This window comes from Asparagus officinalis, chromosome 5, assembly GCF_001876935.1.
Source record: "Asparagus officinalis chromosome 5, Aspof.V1, whole genome shotgun sequence".
Lineage (NCBI taxonomy): Eukaryota > Viridiplantae > Streptophyta > Magnoliopsida > Asparagales > Asparagaceae > Asparagus > Asparagus officinalis.
Genome location: NC_033798.1, coordinates 129,817,375 through 129,841,630, shown reverse-complemented (window position 1 = coordinate 129,841,630; position 24,256 = coordinate 129,817,375). Strand labels below are relative to the sequence as shown.

The 24,256-nt window shown below is 38.4% G+C and overlaps 1 protein-coding gene across 1 annotated transcript; it reads right to left on the bottom strand.

The window, feature by feature from the left end:
* LOC109841347 (exocyst complex component EXO70B1-like) lies at positions 1 to 24,255 on the bottom strand. The gene is made up of 2 exons (XM_020410281.1): positions 21,649 to 24,255; positions 1 to 2,902 (listed from the first exon to the last, which is right to left on the bottom strand). The coding sequence occupies exon 2, from the start codon at positions 2,456 to 2,458 to the stop codon at positions 194 to 196; it is 2,265 nt and encodes a 754-aa protein (XP_020265870.1). The 5' UTR covers positions 2,459 to 2,902; positions 21,649 to 24,255; the 3' UTR covers positions 1 to 193.

Here is a 24,256-nt window from a genome sequence, read left to right as displayed (position 1 = left end):
GAAGAAAACTCAATGCAACTTAACATATCACTATGCTAAACCTTTTACACATAATAAACCAAAAAAGAAAAAAAAAAAGAATCCAAATGTTACATACATTTTGCCAATCTGATCCACAGTTCATCCCCTTCTCTTTCAAGAACATAACAAACAAAACAAATAGTAAACAGAAAAAAAGACAAGATACGAAAACTCACTTCCTTCTCATAGTCGTATTGGCATTCCCCCCAAAGAGATCATCAATTAGAGTTTCAACCTCCTCAGGTGCAAATTTAACATACTTCTCTGTCTGCCTTCCTGCATCCAAATATTGACCATACCTCGCAAGAAATGATCGATAAGCTGGAACAATAACCGCAGTGATTGAAACCCTAAGTTCTGACTTCAACTGCTCATCAGGAACAACCCAAGTACTCTGGACCTTATGAATCTCATCAAACAAAGCATTGAAGCTCTTGAATCTCTCTTTGAGCACAGGCTTATGTACTGAGCCCTTCACAGTCAAGCCAGCATCTTTGAAGCACTCCAAAACTTTCGACCACGTCTCTCTCTGGTAGTTCTTATGGTACTGTCTCAAATCAGATGACCTTTTCCTGCACCAAGTATTACCGAGAAGTCTGTTGACCTCCGGTGATCCCCTGATCCTCTGCACAATGTACCTCCCGTTGTTCATCAGAAAAATGTTGTTCAAGGCTACCTCCTTGTACAGCTTTGCCTTGGATTCAAGGTTCAATTGCAGAAGCTCCATCATTTGTGTCACTTGAGCTTCAAATGGGGTATGATCGCTACTACCGTGACTGTTGTTGCTGTTGTTCTTGCTGCTGCCTTCGATCTTACCTTCTTCGTCATTGTCATCGGAGTTTCTGTGATCTTTGAAGATTTGCTCGAGGGTGTTGATGTATTCACATGCGTATTCGAGATAGTTCATGATATAGCTAGTGAGGGGATGAATTGCACCACCTGGCACTGCATTTTTTACTGCATGGCTCTTGATTGAGTTCTCAAGCTCGCACAAGATCGCCACTGCTGCTTCCCCCAATCTACACTTGACTCCAGATATAGCCGCCTTGATGCTTGCTGCATCTGAGGATGATTCCTCCTCAACTAATTTCTCCTCTGGTTTATCCTCTTCTTCCAATTTGTCCTCTGATTTTTCTTCTTTTTCTTCTTCCAATTTCACGTCTTCTTCTGGTTTCTTCTCTGATTTCTGCTCTTCTTCTGGCTTACCTTCACGAGGAAAGAGGCGATCAACCATGGGCATCATGTCCTTCAACGTCTCATACATATCGAGCACCTTGAAGAGTTTCTCTGAAGAGCGCTTGGTTATAGCAATCGCCTCTGGAAAATTGAGAAGATTGTGAGTTGCACTGCTTGTGAAATTGTAGAAGATATCAGAAGCAATCTCCTCGTGACCAGTAAAAACCGAGTAGCAAAGGTCGTGTTCCAAAGAAAAAGTAGTAGTGATCGCCTGACAGAAGCTCTTGTTCCATTTGGCAATCTCTCCCTCCAACGACTCCCATCCCATTCTCTGCACATCATCAATGGCAATCTTCTCGAATCCAGAATCGGACATGCTAGCTTTGAAAGCATTTCGTCGACAAGCAGCAAACACCAATCGGCACTCAGCTTCATAACCAGCAGAGATCATGGAGTGGGCAATTGCTTGAAGTCTCGCTAGGGTTTCAGACGCCGGGAAAAAATCGGCAGGGTTGGGCTCAGATGATGGTGATGCAACGGGACGTTCGTGATCATGGGACATTCGGCTGAAGGAAGGTGGACGCTTTGTTTTGCTGATGCTGCCTCCTTGATCTTTGCTTGATTTTGAGGATTCATCGAGCAAGGAATAGAATTCATCTTCGAAGAATGACATGGTGTGGTGTAAGATAGCACCAGTCATGTTCATTACCTCGTAGTATTTGGGATTTGATGTGAAGGGAGAGAGAGCGTTGGTCAGTTTGGATAACACCTCAACTGCACCAAGGATGGAAGGCTCGTCTTCATTTTTCTCTAGTAATAGCTTCTCCTCGCCTGATTCATATTTTATAATCTCCTTCTCAACCAAGGCGACAAACTTCTCAATGGTAGTTTCAGGGATCTCAGGGACATTAGAGGCATTTTCATCATCATCGTCGACTTTTGCTCCTTCCCCAAGACTAAGGAGAATGGTGAGGAACTGACCAACATTGTCCATGAGGCTGGCGAGATTGTCAGAATGCACCGTCTCTTCAATAATATCGGCTTCAGCATTCTCCTCGTGTTGTTCATCTTGCTCTTCTCCTTCTTCGATCCTGTCAGGCTTCTTGATTTCATCTTCTTCTTCACCTTTTTTGTTGAGGGTTTCTTCAAATTGGACGGCACCCAGGGAGAGGTTACGGTGGCAGATCTTCTCTTCATAAGAGGTGGTGGAGGCGGAGAAGCTGTTGGATTTTTGAGGGATGGGAGGTTGGGTTCTGTCCATTTTCTCTATTTATTTTGATCTCAAATGGCTTTTGTTTTGTTTATCAGTTACGATTAAAGGGAGAAAGATGATTGAAGAGGAAAAGATCGGGAATTATGGAGAGGAGAAAGAAAAGGAGAGAAAGGAGGAGAATGAAGGGCGTTTAAAGGTTTTGAATGAAAACGAAAAGGGTGTTGCTAAAATGAAGGGAGAGGGGATTGAAACGGTCAGTGAGCGGGAGAGAAATGTAAATGATCTTTCTTTGGTAATAAACTAATACTAATAATTAAGAGGCTTCTAATTTTGATTGTGGAGATGTGCGGCACATGAAGGACAAAGTGGTGGGAACGTAATGAGGATTTGAGGCCGTCTGCAGCTCTTCATTAAAAACAAAGGCTTTTATGGTGTTTTGCATATTGGTCCTCCTCCTAGTTGATTATTGCATAAAAAGGATATCATCACAAACTGAAAAGAGACAGAATATCATTAATAGCATATAGAAAAAAATTACAATTGAATGAAAAACTCGCAGAAAGACAAATTCTGTAGCAGTAACAACAAAGTTTTATTGGAAACATGTAATACAGAGAGAAAACACCTACATAAGAACCATACTCACTGTAAATGTTATAACCTGTAGTTCTTGTTTCTAGTGTATATATTAAATCACTCTTAAACCTAGCTTTGTGCAAGAACAGTAACTCTATCAGCTACTAATCTATAGTCATATGATCAGGATTTTGTGGATCAAACAGGAAAATTCAGTAATCTATGTGTGTAAACTTGAGGATGGATGGGAAAAAAAATCTATTTCAAATTATTTTGCATCTCAATGAATCTAAACACATTGGCCGGCCTATGGCACCCATAAACTTGAAAATAGTAGACAGAAAAGAAATAAAGTCCATAATCAATCAACTTATATGAGAACATATGCATTCTCTCTGTTGTCCAATTGCAATCATATGAATCAACTGCAATCGCCCAATATATCCCTCGATTCTCTGTTGTTCTGTCTCATGCCCCATGCTCGCTTATCTTGTTAAAAAAATTTCCATATAGGAAGTTGGCCATCTATGTTTCAAGTGAGGTCTGTTAAGCACGAGTCCAGCCCTCTGAGGTGGAAAATTCAACAAAATACTACCAGTATCAACCTAATACCAACTCTTTGAGCTAGTGTTCACCTTTGTAGCTTTCCCAATTACTCATGAGGAGGGGCTAATCCTAGAGAACAGTTGGCAAGCAGAAAACTCTACCATATTCGTCATGTAATTGATGTACGAAGATCCTAGAAGGAGAGACCAACCCACTGATGGAAGTAACTTAGTGGGGATTGTAGGCAAATAAAATTGCACTTATCCCTAATAGAGAAATTTAGAAATTCGCCTACAAGAACATTACCAAAAATAGTAAAAAATAGACAAAAACGCTGATATCTTTCAAACCGGAGGGAAGTTGGCGAAACAGACGGTGGCAAACCGAACTTTGGTCGATTTGATCGGCCCCGTCTCGTCGAGATAGTCGATTTTCATATATAATTCGTTTAATTCTGACTTACGGTTTGAAAGTTATAACTCGTTCTTCGCAGCAAGTTATGTTCTTCGACGCCTGAACTTCGCCTGAAGCAAGCCAAGTCTACTTGTTCGCCTGAACATTCAAGGCAAGTCCGCCTGATAGTGTGACTTCGCCTGAATCAAATAAGCAAAGCCAAGTTTGCCTGAATACTTGACTCTGCGGACAAGGCCAAGTTCGCTTAAACATTGAGCTTCGCCTGAACGAAGTTAAGCTCGCCTGAACGCTTAACTTATGAAACTCACCTGCATGAGCCAAGCTCGCCTGAATTGATTGAAGCTCGTCTGATAGCTTCGCCTACGAGGTTCGCCCGCATACTCCAACCTCGCCTGCATGTGACAAGCTCGCTTGCATGTGCCAAGCTCGCCTGCAAGCTCGCCCAAGCTCGCCTGAATTGTCAAGCTCGCCTGCACAGCTTGATCAAGTCAGCCTCTAAAGTTTGAAACGTGAAAGTGGTTGTGCCCACTTTTCACGTTTTGAGGGGGTGGTTACTAGTCATTCTCCTCTATAAAAAGTCATTGATGGCTACACGAAAATAGGAGGTCAGGGACAAAGAGACGAATCTAGCATCTTCTGCACTCGGCTCTCAAATATCCTAGCTCGGGTATTCAAACGCCGATAAAGCTTCTACCACGCGACGAAGCTTATTGACAGTCTTGTTCGAATCCTCAGGAGAAGAGGACAAAACTTTGAGATCTCGGCATACTCGGCCTACAAGCAATCAAACACTTGTTCGGCCTTTGAACTCATCCAACCAAATTTTTACCACGCGCTGAAGTTTGTCCGCAACCTCGTTCGAATCATTAAAGGGAAGCGAACTCGACACGAGCATCGAGGGAAGCATCCTATCTCCCCAATGAACCTACGTTAAACAAAGAGAAATCGAATCAATTCTCTCTGCTTATGTGTAAACGCGATTTTGATTTATAATAAACAATTCAATTAATACAAATTTTGAGATCTCATTCTACGATGAACAGAAGATGGCGACCACAGTGGGATAATCCATTCTTTCGGACGAATCAGTGGTGGTGCAGTTCGAGGAGATTGTTGTAGGGACTACCATTGAGTCCCTCATCATTGAGTTCGATCAAGCGAAGTACGAAGAGTAGTTGTCTTCAGCTTCTTCTGGTAGCAAGACGCCACGAAAATATCGCAAAGTCTTGCGTGTGACTCAGCCCTAACAAACTAAGGCTAGCATGCCTGAGAGCTTTACCCGAGCAAATATTGGGGGTTCCATTCCTCCTAAAACAATTGATGCAAGCCGAAAGGCCAAGAATGCACACCAAAGAGTCGCTCGTTGGGTTGTTAAGCAATCCCCGCAAGCTCGTCCCTGTCGCCGCAAAACATGCATTTGCCGTCGATGTGAACGCTCCTCTCCCAAAGAGGGCCAAACGGAGGCGTCGACAAGCCCGCGCTCGCCATGAAGCACGTACCCTAATCTCCTTAGACGGCTTGAATTATGATGCTGGTGTCAAGAACAAATGCGAAGTTCACAATTCGGTCGAACTATAATGCAAAGTTCCCGAATTTGACAAACTGCGCAGTTCAGGCGAGCTTCGTGTTATTGGCGAAGTTCACCATTCAGGCGAACTTCCCCAATCATGCAGACTTAACTCAATTGACGAACCTCGTCAGGTTCGCCTGACAGATGAACCTCGCCTGCAAACCGAGCTTTGCCAGAAGGGTAAAACATGGTTCACCCGGCAGGCGCACTTAGCCGATGTCAGCAAGCTGTGCAAGTTCGCCAAACAGGCGAACCTCACCTGAAAGAACAGCAGGCTAAACCTCGCTAGCAGACTCAAGCTCGCCAAACAGATGAACTTCGCCAAACAACAAAGTTCGCCAGAACAACCGAGCTTTGCCTGATAACGAAGTTCGCCAGAACAGACGAACTTCGCCAAACAACGAAGTTCGCCCAAACAGACGAACTTCGTCAGAGCAAGCAAGTTCGCTAGCATAAGCAACTTCGCTTGCATAGGCAAGTTCGCCAGAATCCAGTACTTGGTCCTTTTGATGTTGGGGGTTATACGCATCGACCCACTGTGAATCTCAGAGAACACCTGACACGCAAACGCACGCCTCGATGCCACTGTGAGAAGCTTATCACAGCAGTGCTCGCTGGATGTCGGTGTGGTACAATGTCAAGACATCCACATCAAAGACGCAGCTGCGTGAGGAAACAAGCTCTTGATAACTTGGATCTCTCAGCTGCAACTGTCAACATGACATGGAACTCCAAGGCGAATAATTCACTCTTCTGACGCTGAATTTTCATCGGGATTGAAAAGCCTCTCGATCGAGTCTGATGGTGTCTACCAGCATACCCAGACCAAAAAGGGGGTCGTCATACCGCTTGACTACAGGCGATTGGCCTCCGTTTCTGATGAGGAGGATGACGATTGCTCGACAATAACAACGTCTCACGCCTCAAGCTCAATTCAAGGTGAGCGCGCAAAGGTGCACATGGCTGAAATCCCTGAGGATATAGCCAGAAAGCTGGAAGAGCACCAAGCTATAATTGCCATACAACCAGGCACAATCAATGTTATGAAGGAGATGCTAGAAAAACTCGTGGACAAGAAAAACAAGAAAAAGAGGACATCATGGGCTCCCCCGAAATCCTTAACCAAGAGCAAAGAGCGGGAACCAACTCCTCCACAAGCAACAGAAAGAGAAGGGAATCCAGAGTCGCCCTCTGATTCGTCATCTGAATCTGCAAAAGGGACATCATATTCTGGTAAGGACCCACAAGATAAGAAGCTTGACGAGTTCCAAAGCCAACTCGACGTCTTAAAACTCCAGAAAAGTATGAATGAACTGGGGGTCGTCAGGCCATACCCTGCCGAATGGGACTTTTGTCTACTCGACCTCCTGCAGTTCGATAGCAAGGGTTCTCCTACCCAACACATCTATTACTTCTAGGCGCAAACTGGACACATAGTGAGGAATAACTCCATTATGACTCGACTGTTCATTAGCACCCTCAAAGGAGTCGCTTTTGAATGGTTCCGCAAGATGGAACCAGGCTCTATCAAATCTTGGGCTAACACGGAAAGGCTCTTCATAACCGAATTCTTCGACGATAACACAGAAGTATTTATGGCCACACTGCTAGCTGAAAAGCAGAAGAAGACAGAGTCTGTCAAAAACTTTGTCAAGAGATTCAGAAATCGGTCATTGCATTGCTGTGATCAAATTTCTAAAAACACATTGATCGAGATGTGCCACAGCAATCTCTCGATCAATATTTTATCCAATATTGGAACAATGGAGACCCGAACTTGGAAAGAGCTTGTTCGTCAAGGTGAACAGGTTGAAAACATACTCAAAAGGCTAGATGTCGAGGAGCCATATGAATCCCAAAGAGAGGGTAACCAGAGCGACTTCACCTCTCAGAAACAATCAAAGGGGAAGAAAACTTTGATAGTGGAAACCACTTCCTCCATTAATCTTCTTCGAAGCAAAAAGGTAATTTTTTGGATACCCGCTTTAACAAAAGTACGACTTCAAAGATAAGCAAGTCGTCCCACTCCTCAAATCCTTGATCAAGGCGAAGAAGATCAAGCTCCCAGAATCAATGCGACCCGAGAAGACGTCGAGAACGGATGATCCCAACTACTGTGCGTATCACAGGATAGTTTGTTATCCCACCTCTAAATGCTACATCATGAAGGATAAGATCCAAACTCTATTGGATGCAGGTGTCTTTACCCTTTACTCCTGATTATCGCTGGAGTGGGGGTAGTCTCGGCTTCTTCGCAAAACCATATACGACCTAGATTTTTCTCTCTAACGGAGTCATGACGACTCGAAGCTCGTCATCAATCAGCTCCACAAAATACTATCACGTTAACGATTACCTATGATAATTATTTTTTCTCCAAATTCTCCCACCAATCATCTTCAATAAGATGACGGGACCACAAAATACTATCACTTTAATTTTTATCTGTGATAGTTAATTTTTCTCTAAATTCTCCCACAAATCATCTTCAATAGGATTGTGGGACCACAAAATACTATCACGTTACCCCTGATAGTCAATCCCTTTTTGAAAATATTTTGTCAAGTAGTGTTCTTGTTAGATATAGGTGTCCTGTAAGCAATAATTGTATATTGTAACAGGACTTATATGAATATAACACCATTGTTTAAAATGATAGTATACTATTTTGGTCAGATTTATTTGGTATTTTAATACAGATAAAGTCCTCAGAATGATACTAGACTATCAGACATTTCGAATATGATCGTAATGAAGAGATCTGATTTGTCGCTAACGTATATTCTAAAATGTTCCTAGTCGATGAAGTGTTAAAATAGGACATCATCACTTTGGAAAGACTAGTGTATACTCTATTTCTCCTTTGGTAGGATGATAATCCATCTCTTGGATCATTGATGTGAGACATCAAGATATAGTATACAGGTGACTCATTAGTGAATGAGTTGACTGAACGACTCACTGAGAACATCTAGTTAGTAATTATACTTAACTGTCAAATAGAAGTTCTCAAGTAATATAGTACATAGTAGTCTATTGACCTGAGGCATGAGTGCAATATCTTACATGTCAGTATAGGTGTACTTAGAATTTTACCTAACCACAGTTCTCATTTGAGTTGTACATAACGGTTCTTGTTGGGTGCATCATGTGACATAAGTAGATATTGAGATGCCAAGATAAGATTCGTCTCTCCAAGTATAAAGAGTTGATGTCATAAGATTATTTGATATAACCATAGCCAGAAAATCATTGGCCGAGGTAAATAAGATAAACTGAGTGTCAGTTTGATCTTATAGGTTATGAGTTTAATATCAACAAACACTAATCGAGCTATTAGGGTTTGACAGTTTTTCATATCCTAGACTCGATAGTTTGACATGGTTTGACGAAGAGACCAGACTGTACAATATTATCACTGAGTGATCCTGATAAAATTGTGTTAGTATCTTGCAGACATTTATCACAACTTATACCCTGATAGTCTTCATGTATAGCTAGCACCTCTGTTGTACTTGTGGATATCATTCACTACCGAGTTCTTAAGTTGAGCCCTAGAGTCACACCAAGCGCGTACTTGAATCCTATGAAACACAATTTATAGAGTGATGCGTATGATTGATGCGCATATATGATTTTACCGAATACACATAAACGGTTATGTATATCGGTAAAATCGGAATGCTATGTGCTTAGGAAATGAATTCTAATATTTTTTCCATAAAGTTAACTTTTGGTCAACTCATTGACTTTTTGGTCATATGATGACTTATTAGTCAATGATTGAAAAATTACGAAATACCGTATTTATGAAATACCGTATTGAAGTGGTATTTTTATTTATGAAATACACATTTTATTATACCTTGATTAATGAGTCATGAGATGAGTCATTAAGGTGGTATGGTTTGAAAACATGGCTTTAACACATAGTTTTGATTCTTCATGATTATTTGCATGACTCATGAGATGAGTCATTGCATGACTCATGAAAGGAATCATTACATTTAGATGACTCCTAGCATGACTCATGAGATGAGTCATGACATATCTCACTCTATATATATGAGCTCTCTCTCTCTCTCTTATGAAAAAGTTAATGAAAAATTAGCTAAGTAGTTTCTTTTTCTATAAGAGAATAAAGAATAGAGATCTACTTCTTACTAAACTCTAGCAATCTTTAAGTAAGAGCAACTAGTAGGATTTTAAAGTACCCCGGGATGGATATCTTGCCTTGTGTCTCAAGAAGACTCTAATTTTATCAAGCTCACTTGAAGACTTGGAGATCCACTACGAGGAGATTTACTACTACAAGGAGTAAGAACTAAGGGGTTGTTCGATCTTCCATCGAATCACGCTTCGAAAGTATGACTTTCTAACTCTTGTATGCTCTCTTTAATATAGGGATCATGTTAGATTTAATTAGGATGGTCCTATTATGTATTTCATGTTCTCTACATGCTTAATATAATTATACATACAGTATTTCGTTGTATATTTTGCATGTAATAAGCACGAGATTTCCTTCATGGTATCAGAGCCATGGTTCCATCTAACTAAATCTTAACATGAATATCTAACTCATAGAGGTCTTTGTACTTGCTTCTACTTACTAGTTTAATTAAAAGATGTTTTAATGAAACTAGTTAATTTAATCAAGTTGTTTTGTCATTAGTTATACTAGTTATTGATTCAAAAATGTGATTTTTGGTTCATAAGTTTTTAGGAGTAAAAACACTTGTATAAATTACAAAACACTTATTTACAACTAGTGTAGTTGTATGTTAGAAGCAGTGTTTTCAATGCGCGAGGCGCAATGCGGGGCGCAAAGTCAGTTTACGCGCACATGCGCAATGCGAGGCGCGCGCCCGAGCGAAGCGAGGCGCACTCCAGACCACAGAAACACGTATATGCATTATGCGCAAAGTCATATATTTACACCAAAATACAGTAAAATAGCTACAAAATTCATACATTTACACCAAGTTACAACCTAAATATAGTTAATTTTTTACTGTTAATTTAACTACACTAAAATAGTTACAGTAATTCATATAACAAATTGACAGTGTTAAAATATTATGCTATAATTATTTTTTTTATTGTGAAAATAGCTACAGTAAAACAAGAAAAAGGATCGCCACCCACTACCCACTTAATAGCTACAGTAAAACAAGAAAAAAAAGGACAGCTACCCACTTCCCACTTAATTTATCTACAGGAAAAAGAAGGCTGGGGAAAAAACAAAGAAAAAAACAAAGATTCAAGGGGAGCGACAGAAAAAACAAATAAAAAACGAAAGCTGGAAGCCTGGAAACGAACCTTCTCGTTGAGGAGGAAAAAAAAAAGCTGGACAACGAAGAAAAAGCAAAGAGGAAGGAAAAAAGAAAAAAAAAATGGGAAAAATAATAACTAACCTTGCGCTGCCGATCTTCGTCGTCTTCGTGCCGCCCGTCGTCGTCTTGGTGGCCGATCGCTGTCATCTTCGCGGGCGATCGCCATCGTCTTCGTGACCTCCCGTTGGATAACTTCTCCGATTTTGAGGAAGCAGGCAACTTTTGGAGGAGAGGTAAGTGGATCGACAGAACCAGCTTGATTTAGTTCTCTCTGTGTTTCTTTTTCCCTTTTTGATTTCGGGTTTTAAGTGTGGGAAGCGGGTTTATACCCGAACCCTATTTGCTTGCGGTTCTGGGAATGAAGCGATCGCTCTGCGCTTAGCGTCAGGCGCTGCGGGGCGCTCCCCAGGCGCGCGCCCGACGCAAGCGTAGCGCCCCGCACCTGATGCGGGGCGCTATGCTATTGAGCCGAAGCGCCTCGCGCCCGAGGCGCGCGCCCCAAATCGCCCTTAAAAACACTGGTTAGAAGCATGATAGTCCTATTTGAGTTAGGATAATCTTTATGTTATCTAGTTTTCAATTTGTTGCATAACTAGATAGATGCATATTTCTTAATGTTGATTAAGTTATATGTTTTATATCATCTTGCGTGAATGTTATATTTATGGATGATAGTGAACAACGATTTTCTTACATTTATTGTATTGATGTAATATAGCTAGAAATGTAATATTATTTTTGACATCTTCCCTCCCCGAGCATGGGCTACGCCTACGGGTTTAGGCATTTGCTCACCGATCATGGGCTACGCCTACGGGTATAGGCCCTTGTTCGGGTAAGGGGGTATGGTTATTTAGTTTAGTTATTTCATTTATAGATTTTATTTCATATTTAATGCAATATTATTACCCATCCTACGAGATAGTTTTTTCATAATAAATGGGGTTTGCACGTCCTATGTATATGTGATTGTAATAATACAGGATTTGTAAGGGAGCTAGCACTGCAAGGAGTTACAAATTGCTTGCCAAAATGTAATTAGTGTAGTTGCATTTTATTCCTTTAGTTGTCCACTATCGTTCCATATTGCTATTATATATGTTGATATGTTAGTTGTGTCCTAATTATAGATGTCAATACAATTGGGTGCTATACTCTGCAAAGTTTATATCTCTATCTCACTAGAAAATAGTTTTTATTATAAAAACTCATTTTTTTAAACTCTGTGAGACATGACAATAAGAGTTTATTGACCATAGAGTGGTGAGACCGACATTAACATAGCGTTAGTGTGAAAGATAAATAAACCTATAGTATTTAAAAAAAATGTATTTAGAACGAACTTTTAACTAGTGTCAAGGAAAGTAATTATGAGATATAGCTCATGGGGTGATGCCCAACTTAAGGTTAGGGATGATGCCCAATCTTTCGCATTATGGTCTTAAAAAGCGATGGTTACTTAATTAAGGTCCGATGAATATTCCCGGTGAATATCCCGGAACCCTCCCACCAATCTTGTACTTACCTGACTAGTTTAATTATTGCAAGTGTAAATATAGAGCATCTTTTAACTATATCAAGTTTGATTACGGTAAAAGATTTATGAAATCGTCCGTAGCCCTCCATCATTTCAGTTGAGTACTACTAAGCTTATAAATAATTTGTTTGTTGGCTATCGTCAAGGCAATACTATTCTATGACTAAGTAGTATTCATCTGTATATAAGATATAAGGATAGCTTAAGTTGGTTATGCAACTTTGTTGGCCTTCGTCAAGAGCATGCATAAGTTAAATTTAAGCCGGTCAAGAAATGATGGGTCCAAACTTAACTAGCATTTTATGATTTGTTGGCCATCGTCAAGGTCATAAAAGACTAGGGGTAAAATCATATCAAGAATTACAAGAATGTAAAAGACAAAAATTGTCTACCAATTATTGAGTATATCGATTTGTTGGCCTTCGTCAAGGTTGATACATTCAATGATAATTGGATCTTGATCCCACTTGAAAACAAAGGGTTATTTTCCGATTACCTTTTATAAAGGTTTTGAGGGACTCGAAAAATAGTGGGAAGCATAACTTAGATAAAAATTAAACCAAATCTATTTTATGTATTGAACATCTACTAAAATATCTTTTCTTTCTCTTTCAGGCCATTATGTCTGGCTTAAAAATCATACCAGAACAGAACAAGTTAACCGATCCTAATTACATAGACTGGTTGAGAAATGTTAAGAGTATATATCCAGAATTCTTAGCCTCACTCATGAAGAAGAAGCAAGATGTTGCTTCATCTTCAGATGTGTTTGTTACTCAGAATTGTTTTTCTATAAATCCTACATCTTGGGTATTAGATACCGGATCAGAATCTCACATCTGTAATTTGTTACAGGGGTTGAGAAGTTATAGGAAACTTGGAGCTGGAGAGATGACCATATAAGTTGGCAATGGTGCAATAGTTGCAGCACTTGCAGTAGGGGATTTTCATCTAACTTTGCCAAATAGAAACATTTTGATTTTGAAAAGCTGATATTTCATACTAACTATGATGTGCAATATAATATCCATATCTTTATTAGATAAAGATGGATATATATATTTAAATTGGAGAACAATGTTATGAATATCATATTTAATCAAAAATTGATTGCTTATGGAACAATGTGTAATGGCATCTATATTCTTAATCAAAACACAATTCTGAATACTCATCACACTAATAAAAGAAAGTACTTGGTTATGAACGACGTTTTCTTATGGCATTGTAAACTGTCATATTAATAAAAAAAGACTTGGTGAGCTACATAAGTATGGATATTTAGATCTATTTGACTTTAAGTCTTATGATACTTGTAAGTCTTGTCTTAAAGGTAAAATGACCAAGACTCCATTTACGGAAACTGAAGCAAGAGTTACAGAACTCTTAGGACTGATACATAGTGATGTATGTGGTCCTATGTCTACATTGGTCAGGTGTGGCTACTCCTACTTTATTATTTTTACTGATGATTTTTTAAGATTTGAACATATGTTTTTGATGAAACACAAGTCTGAAGCATTTGAGAAATTTATCGAGTATAAAAATGAAGTAGAGAATCAAACAAGTAAGAAAGTTAAAATTCTTCGATCGGATCGAGGAGGAAAATACTTGAGCTCAGAATTCTTAGGGTTTTTAAAAGAGAATGGAATTCTCTCTCAGGTTACTCCACCCTTTACACCACAGCTTAACAGCGTGTCAGAAATGAGGAATCATACCCTATTAGATATGGTATGTTCCATGATGAGTAACGCTGAGTTACCTTTTTCATTCTGAGGGTATGCGTTGGAAATAGCAGCACACTTACTGAATAGGGTTCCAACTAAAGCAGTGCCTAAACCTCCATATGAGATATGGTATGGGATGAAACCACATCTTAATTATATTAAAATTTGAGGATGTCATGTTTATGTAAAAAAGCAAGATCCCAAAAAGTTAGAAGCACGTTCAGTATTGTGTAAATTTGTAGGATATCCAAGGAATTCCCATGGAAATCAATTCTACCACATCGATGAACAAAAGATAATTGTTTCTCGGTATGCTACCTTCTTAGAGAAGGAATTTCTTGAAAAAGAAATTAGTGAGAGCATGATAGAACTGGAAGAAATTTCAGAGATACAAATCAATACTATAATTTAGTAGAACCAAAAAATTCAGTTGAACCAAAAGAACCTCAACCACTCCGCATATATCCAAGGCGATCTCATGCACCTAAGAGACAATATGATTTTCTCGTTGAAGGTAGCATGTTAGATCACATATGATTTTCTCGTTGAAGGTAGCATGTTAGATCACGTCATAGATGATGACGAACCTTTGAGTTATCAGCAAGCATCTCAGAGTAGGGACTCTGTTGCTTGGCATGATGCGATGAAATCCGAAATAGACTCTATGTACAATAACAAAGTATGGATCTTAGACAATGCTCCTAAAGAGATGATGCCCATAGGTTACAAATGGTTGTTTAAGAAAAAATTAGGTGTAGATGGAATAGTAGAGACTTTTAAAGCTAGATTGGTAGCTAAAGATTTTTGTCAAAAACCTAATTTAGACTACGATGAAACATTTTCTCAAGTGGCTATGCTAAAGTCTATTCGGATCTTACTTGCTATAGCTGCTCACTATGATTACGAGATCTGGCAAATGGACGTTAAAACTGCATTTCTAAATGGTGATTTAGAAGAGTGGATATATATGTCTCAACCAGAGGGATTTGTAGTCAGTGAGAACAGTAAAAAAACATGTAAGTTGCTTAAAGCCATTTATGGACTGAAACAAGCATCATGGAGATGAAACATCTGTTTTGATGATGCTATCAAAGAGTTTGGTTTCATCAAAAATCCAGATGAACCATGTGTGTATAAAAGGATAATTGGGAGTATAGTATCGTTTCTTATTTTATATGTAGACGATATACTCTTAATCGGTAATGTGGGAGTATAGTATCGTTTCTTATTTTATATGTAGACGATATACTCTTAATCGGTAATGACATACCGTCGTTACAAGCGGTTAAAATTTGGCTGTCAAAAAGATTTTTCATGAAAGATTTGGGTGAAACATCCTGTATACTGGGTATTCAGTTCTATAGAGATAGATCTAGAAGGATATTAGGATTATCCCAATCTAGATATATTAGCAAAATGCTAAAGCGGTTTAGCATGAAAAAATCAAAAAAAGTTTCGTACCTGCATCTCTTAGAATCTCCCTCTCTAAAAAGATATCTCCCCAGACTGATGAAGAGAGGAAACGCATGAGTCTAATTCCTTATGCCTCAGCAATAGGATCAATCATGTATGTCATGTTATGTACTAGACTGGATATCGCTTATTCACTCAGTTTGGTTAGTAGATACCAATCTAATCATGGAGAAGAGCACTGGAAAGCAGTCAAAAATATACTTTAAGTATCTGAAAAGGACTAAAGAGTTATTTTTGATATACGGTAAAAGTGACCTCCAAATAAAGGCTTTTTCCGACTCTAGCTTTCAGAGTGATATCGATGATAGTAAATCTGTTTCAGGATATGTTTTTACCCTCAATAGAGGGGCTGTCAGTTGAAAAAGTTCCAAACAGGACACAGTAGCAGACTCTACTATGAAAACCGAATACATTACGGCAAATGATGCAGCCAAAGAAGCTGTCTGGATGAGGAAGTTCCTTTCAGAGCTGAAAGTTATTCCAACCATTAAAAATCCGGTATCTTTATACTGTGATAGTAATGCTACAATAGCTCTGACAAAGAAACATCGGTCTCACCATAAGTCCAGACACATTCTGAGGAAGTATCATTTGATCAGGGAGATAGTTGATCGCCAAGAGATCAAGATTGAAAGAGTTGACACAAAAGATAATATAACAGATCCATTCGCAAAGGCAATTACTCGTACACAATTTGAAAAACTTATTGAGCTATTGGGTATTAGATACTACAATGATTGGCCTTAGTGCAAGTGGGAGTTTGTTAGATATAGATGTCATACAGGTAATAATTGTATATTGTAACAGGACCTATATGAATATAACATCCTTGTTCAAAATGATAGTATACTATTTTGGTCAGATTTATCTGGTATTTTAATACAGATAAAATCCTTAGAATGATACTAGACTATCAGACATTTCGGATATGATCGTAATGAAGAGATCTGATTTGTCGCTAACTGATATTCTAAAATGTTCCTAGTCGATGAAGTGTTGAAATAGGACATCATCACTTTGGGAAGACTAGTGTATACTTTATTTCTCCTTTGGTAGGATGATGATCCATCTCTTGGATCATTGATGTGAGACATCAAGATATAGTATACAGGTGACTCATTAATGAATGAGTTGACTGAACGACTCTCTGAGAACATCTAGTTGGTAATTATACTTAACTGTTAAATAGAAGTTCTCAAGTGATATAGTACATAATAATCTCTTGACCTAAGGCATGAGTGCAATATCTTACATGTCAGTATAGGTGTACTTAGACTTTTATCTAACCACAGTTCTTATTTGAGTTGTGCATAGCGGTTCTTGTTGGGTGCATCCCGAGACATAAGTAGATATTGAGATGCCAAGATGAGATTCGTCTCTCCCAGTATAATGGGTTGATGTCATAAGATTATTTGATATAACTATAGCCAGGAAATTCTTGACCGAGGTAAATAAGATAAACTGAGTGTCAGTTTGATCTTATAGGTTATGAGTTTAATATCAACAAACACTAATCGAGCTATTAGGGTTTGACAGTTTTTCATACCCTAGACTCGATAGTTTGACATGGTTTGACGAAGAGACCAGACTGTACAATATTATCACTGAGTGGTCCTGATAAAATTGTGTTAGCATCTTGTAGACATTTATCACAACTGTACTTATGGATATGATCCACTACCGAGTTTTTTAAGTTGGGCCCTAGAGTCACACCAAGCGCGTACTTGAATCCTATGAAACACAATTTATGGAGTGATGCGTATGATTGATACGCATATATGATTTTACCGGATACACATAAACGGTTATGTATATCGGTAAAATCGGAATGCTATGTGCTTAGGAAATGAATTCCAATATTTTCCCCATAAAGTTAACTTTTAGTCAGCTAGTTAACTTTTTGGTCAACTGTTGACTTTTGGTCAACTCATTGACTTTTTGGTCATATGATGATTTATTAGTCAATGATTGAAAAATTACGAAATACCGTATTTATGTGGTATTTTTATTTATGAAATACACACTTTATTATACCTTGATTAATGAGTCATGAGATGAGTCATTAAGGTGGTATGGTTTGGGAACATGGTTTTAGCACATAGTTTTGATTCTTCGTGATTCTTTGCATGACTCATGAGATGAGTCATTGCATGACTCATGAAAGGAATCATTACATTTAGATGACTCCTGGCATGACTCATGAGATGAGTCATGACATATCTCACTCTATATATATGAGCTCTTTCTCTTATGGAAAGGTTAATGAAAAATTAGCTAAGTAGTTTTTTTTTTCCATAAGAGAATAAAAAAGAAAGATCTATCTCTTACTAAACTCTAGAATCTTTGAGTAAGAGAAAGTAGTAGGATTTTAAAGTACCCCGGGGTGAATATCTTGCCTTATGTCTCAAGAAGACTCCAATTTTATCAAGCTCACTTGAAGACTTGGAGATCCACTACGAGGAGATTTACTACTACAAGGAGCAAGAACTAAGGGGTTGTTCGATCTTTTATCGAATCACGCTTCGAAAGTATGACTAACTCTTGTATGCTCTCTTTAATATAGGGATCATGTTAGATTTAATTATGATGGTCCTATTATGTATTTTATGTTCTCTACATGCTTAATATAATTATACATATAGTATTTCGCTGTATATTTTGCATGTAATAAGCACGAGATTTCCTTCAGTTCTACCATGTGATGAACACCTACTTATCATTCGATCAAGATAGCGATCTACCATGCGATGATTCATTATCTGATCCCTTCAGAACGTTCTATCTTCTTAGAACGGTTGAAGATAGTGGCCTATAAGCGATGTGCCGCTATTCCAATCACTGTCGTTATACTTCCATGTCACTGAACGACTTGATTTCTTCCAAATTCGCCCACCAATCCTCTTTAATAGGATGACGGGACCACAAAATACTATCACGTTAATGATTACCTCTGATAGTCAAATTTTATCTCCCTATTGAAAATACTTCGTCAAGTAGTGTTCTACCATGCGATAAACCCTTACTTGTCACTCGATCAAGATAACAATCTACCATGCGATGATTCACTATCTGATCTTTTCTGAATGTTTTAGCTCCTTAGAACTATCGAAGATAGTGACCTACCATGCGATGTGTCAATATTTCAATCACAGTCGTTATACTACTATGTCACTGAACAACTTTATTGTTTCTACACTGCCATTTCTTCAAATGATGGTTGTTCATTGATAGTAACCTACCAAGCGATGAGCCCCTATCTACCCTCTTGTTCCCAAATAGTGACCTACCAAGCGATGAGTCAATATTCATTATTGTAATCATGTTCAAACACTTAATCCAACGCATCGAATGGCTAAGGATAAAGGAGAAATTTTAGCATTGAGCCTAAGGGAAAATCCTCGACAGCTTACCATGCTAAGGGTAAAAACATGACTAGTCCAACTCAAATAGCAGTTGGTAAAGATAAATCAAGTCCGTTGATAGCTGAGGGTTTGCTAAAAATCCTAGGTGACAATCATGAGCTGCGTCTGAAGAGTTTAACTTCACCAGAATGGCCAAGTTCGCTGGAAGGCTCACCGTCTCATCTGAATGGTGATCATTTTGCAGGTCTTTAATATTCAAAGTATTTCAGACCCCATGCAACTTAATTTGGGTCTGAAAACTTTGAAGGGGATTTTGTAGGAAAATAAAATTGATTTTATCCCTAACAGAGAAGTTCAGAAGTTTGCCTGCAAGAACATTACTAAAAATAGTAAAAACGGATAAAAACGCTGATATCTCTCAAACCGGAGGGAATTTGGCAAACCAGACGGCGACAAACCAAACCTTGGTCAATTTGGTCAGCCCCGTCCCGTCAAGATAATCAATTTTCATATATAATTCGTCTAATTCCGACTTACGATTTGAAAGTTATGACTCGTTCTTCGCAGCAAGTTATGTTCCTCGACACCTGAACTTCGCCTGCAAGACTAGGGTTCGCCTGAACCAAGCTAAATCTACTTGTTCGCCTGAACATTCAAAACAAGTCCGCCTGATAGTGTGACTTCGCCTGAATCAAATAAGCAAAGCCAAGTTCGCCTGAATACTTGACTCTGCGGGCAAGACTAAGCTCGCCTAAACATTGAGCTTCGCCTGAACGAAGTTAAGCTCGCCTGAACGCTTAACTTACGAAGCTCGCCTGCATGAGTCAAGCTCGCTTGAATTTTTAAAGCTCGCCTGAATTGATTGAAGCTCGCCTGATAGCTTTGCCTACAAGGTTCGCCCGCATACTCCAACCACGCCTGCATGTGCCAAACTCATATGCATATGCCAAGCTCGTCTGAATTGTTAAGCTCGCCTGCACAGCTTGACCAAGTCAGCCAGTAAAGCTTAAAACATGGAAGTGGTTGTGCCCACTTTCCACGTTTTGAGGGGATGGTTACTAGTCATTCTCCTCTACAAGAAAAGAGGAGGTCAGGGACAAGGAGACGAACCTAGCATCTTGTGCACTCGGTTCTCAAATATCCTAGCTCGGGTATTCAAATTCCGATAAAGCTTCTACCACGCGACGAAGCTTATTGGCAGTCTTGTTCGAATCCTCAGGAGAAGAGGACCGAACTTTGAGATCTCGGCATACTCGACCTACAAGCAATCAAGCACTTGTTCGGCCTTCGAACTCATCCAACCAAACTTCTACCACGCGCTGAAGTTTGTCCGCAACCTCGTTCGAATCGTCAAAGGAAAGCAAACTTGACACGAGCATCGAGAGAAGCATCATATCGCCCAACGAACCCACGTTAAACAAAGAGAGATCGAATCAATTCTCTCTGCTTCTGTGTAAAAATGATTTCGATTTGTAATAAACAATTCAATTAATACAAATTTTGAGATCTCATTTTACGAACAAACATGGATGATCACAGAAAAACATGTCAGAGTGAGAAGGATCATCAAGTATTGAGAAAGATCAGATAGTACTGCTGGGAATTTATGCACATTAGTCATCAATTCTCAAACTAAACTTCAAGATAATTAAACATAAGTACAAGTCAGACCTCAAGCCACGGACAAAATAGGGTTTGTTGCACATATACCCCTCACATATTTAGCATTTGCAAAACTACCCCTCAAATCTTGGTATTCGCAAAATTACCTTTCAAAACTAGCATTTTGAGTTTTTCCACCACCCCAACCTAAGAATAATATTGCTTTTTAAACAAGGTAATGCCAAAGTTCCCAATAATTTCCAACAGGTTTGCAGCAATTTTCCATTTAAAAACTAAATTTGTTAAGTGGAAGGGGTAGAAAAAATCAATGCAAGAGAATCGGTGGGCAATTTTGCAAATACCAAGATTTGGGGGATAATTTTGCAAATATGGAAGATTTGAGGGGTATATATGCAAAAGCCCCAAAAAAATAAAACTCTTAACATCCTGTGTATAGGTAAGATAACGTCATCTGGATCCATTAGGTTAGAATTTTATTATCAAATACTTGAAATATGACCTAGAAGCTACCGTAGAATCTTCAGTACAAAACAGCTTCCAGCATTTGACCATTGAAATGGAAGAACTTCAAAAAGAACTCTCCATGAAAATTGTAGTGCTTCTGTGCTTATCATAATTTTCGGATGACCAGTCATCCTTCCAGATCCAAATGAATACTGATAAAATCAAGTCGATTGGTTTTTTAACCCTAAACATCGCCGCCTAAGAAACATGGACATAGACGCAAGACACGGCAATGGGACACAATGTGTGGGGAGTAATTCTACATACCCAATACCTATTTGCAGTCAAGTCAAGTCATAAGGCCTCGGCGGCAGGATATGTCACGGAAAAATGTTATACTCGGATAATAGTGAATTGGTTAAATTTTATTCCCATATTTTAAAGAATAAACTAGAAAAAATAGGTTACAAATTACCAAATATCATAGAATAGATTCATCTCGAGAAATTATAACGATGTCAACTTTTACAATGTAGAAAAAGTGGAAGACAAAAATTAACTTGCACTAGATTAGTTAACTAAGAATATTGCATGCAAAAGTTCAGGAAGAATAGAGAGACAGATACACACCTTTTATTTCTTGTCAAGTCCATCTTTTGCTAATGCTCTTCCAACCCAAGTAATTATTCAGTGTGTGGAAACAAACAGCTACTCTTATCTTCTCCATATCACAAATTCTGGATTTCCTAACTGATGAATAGTATACTAGAGAAAAAGGTTAATAATGCTGTCAATTGAAGAAGAAGATATGTCAAAAGCTGGTAGATGTTCAATAATAGTACACTGAACAACTAGTTTCAGACAAGCAGCTGCTTACATTTCAATCATGTACCTTTATGATCGAGAGAATAAAAGTACACAGAAAAAAATTCAAGGACAGGAAAGGATCCCTGGTTACTTTACTAACAGCGGCAGCAGAAAAGAGATAATTGCAACAACAACAACAAAGAATGGCTCTCCAAGGGAAAATTATCTTCTTAAAATAAAAATAGTTACTGCAAAAATCACAAGTCAATAAAAGAAAAAGAGACACAGCAACATGAGGACCATTGTCAAAATAAAATCAAATACACAGACAGTATATTCAATTCAGGAAATGAAGGGCCGGGTAGATCTGCATAAAAACTTACAGAGGCCGTGATGATTGAAAGAAACATACTCAATTTAAAACTTCACTGCAGCAGCCACCAAGTTCCCACCATAGACAAGTCAACCAATTAGCCAGGATGAAACAGGGATGAAGAAGGAAATATGTTGAGATAGAGTAAGGCATTAGTACAATAACATAAAACAGAAGTAGTACAAACTTATGATAAACTAATGCTTGCAAACTCAAGAAGATCTGACTCATGGTGATCATTTGGAACTATGAGAATTTACCTTTTGCTGTTAAAAAGTAGCCATCAAGTGAAATATGATTAGATCATGTCAATGAAAAAAGTCATTGTATATCTGAACCCTATCACAGCCCGAGTATCAATACATACATTTGCACACAGAAGCATGAGGGGTGTGCATACATGTGAGTTCATGAGTTCACAAAAGCTCATGAATGTCCGACAGATATCTACATCGATGCTCGTAGAATAATTTAGTACCGAAGGTTCTATATCCCCAGTGAGGTTATTACTACTTATCAGCAATTAATAGAAGGAATGATAGCAAAAGCTGAACAAAAAATATTTATAACTGGATACAGGTAGTGTGCACTTCTCTTAACATCTTAACAGCTATCCATCTTGACATCTTACTCCAGTACTTTATTTTGCAACTTATCTTGCCAAATGTAGAAAAAAGAAACAAACATTTATCTAAATCAAACCTATAGATGTGATCAACTTCCTGCTTCTACCTAAAATATTATCAGCGATTGACTGCTCAAGCCAAAGATATCAGTGTTCCAGCCACCCAAATGCTTTGTATTTCCGTTGGGCTATACTTTTAAAACTATATACCATGGAAACAGGAATGTGCTACTTACATATACATCTTATGTCACTTTAAAAGAGGGGGGAAAACTCATCAACGTATTCCTTTTGGCTAAAAGCAATTAGGGGATAAACCTACTTGTGCATGTACCAAACAGCAGGGGTGCAAGTCCTGTTCCCTCCAAAATTTGAAAAATCTTACACAAATATAGCTATGCATGTAAGCTAGCAATTCCTCAAATAGTGAATTAGATTGTGGAAGATCTCAGGCACATTATCTTCACCAACTCTGGTTCTTCTGTGTGAGTATTGCATGTCACTTTTTGTTTATGTTTCGTATGATTTGCTAATACCAATCCCATTATGCTAGTCACAGGAATCAAGAACTAGAACATTTAGAATTTTAATACAGAAATTTTCAAGTAGGCCTACATAATGATTGTCATAGTAGCTATAGAAGTGCAATAATCTGGTGTCTATGAACTTCACAAAGATTTTTAGGCCAGATCTAACGTGATAGCATTTATTATGAAGTTAAAAATTAATATTGAAGAGTATCTTGTTTACATACTAGCATTATCCAAGAGTGATGTCTAAAATTGATATAGAATGGAATTCAGGTCAATAGAATGTCAAAAATTAAAGTAACGCCTTGTTGTCTGCCCAATATTAGCATGGGTAGAAAATGAACGAACAGGCAATTTTTGAGAAGACATCCGATCAGCTTTCAATATTCTTGAATATTCACAAGAACAAAACTGGAACATCTAATAGAAATTGTGTGAACCATATAATACGTAACGCTTAGGCAATCTTGGTAACGATAACATCCATCAGGCATGAGCAAATTTCATTACTGAAGAACGGAAGGTTCCAGCAGCACATATACCTAATAACTTAACATAAATTACCAATGAACAAGGCAAGGATATCCAGAATAAAAACACAAAGAAAGATACATAACTGTGAAAAGAATACATAATTGTTATTCAAAGGTGATGTCAAATTTTAGGATAATTGAACAGTGATGCTAACTGGAAAAATAGACACATGGCATGGCAAGAGATTATCACTATTGAAACTATTAATTAAATTTACTAATAGATTATACATACATAGAAATGCTGCAAAAACTTATAGAGTGTAAAAGTACCTATACCAAGTTACATATCAGTATTTCTGCAAAACTGTTTAGATCTCCTAAGGAGTGTCTGTCAACCATATAAAGCACGAGAACCTAGCGCACGTGG

Bases quoted from the DNA above. Each gene is read 5' to 3' on its own strand.
- LOC109841347 (XM_020410281.1), bottom strand. From the start codon at position 2,458: ATGGACAGAACCCAACCTCCCATCCCTCAAAAATCCAACAGCTTCTCC.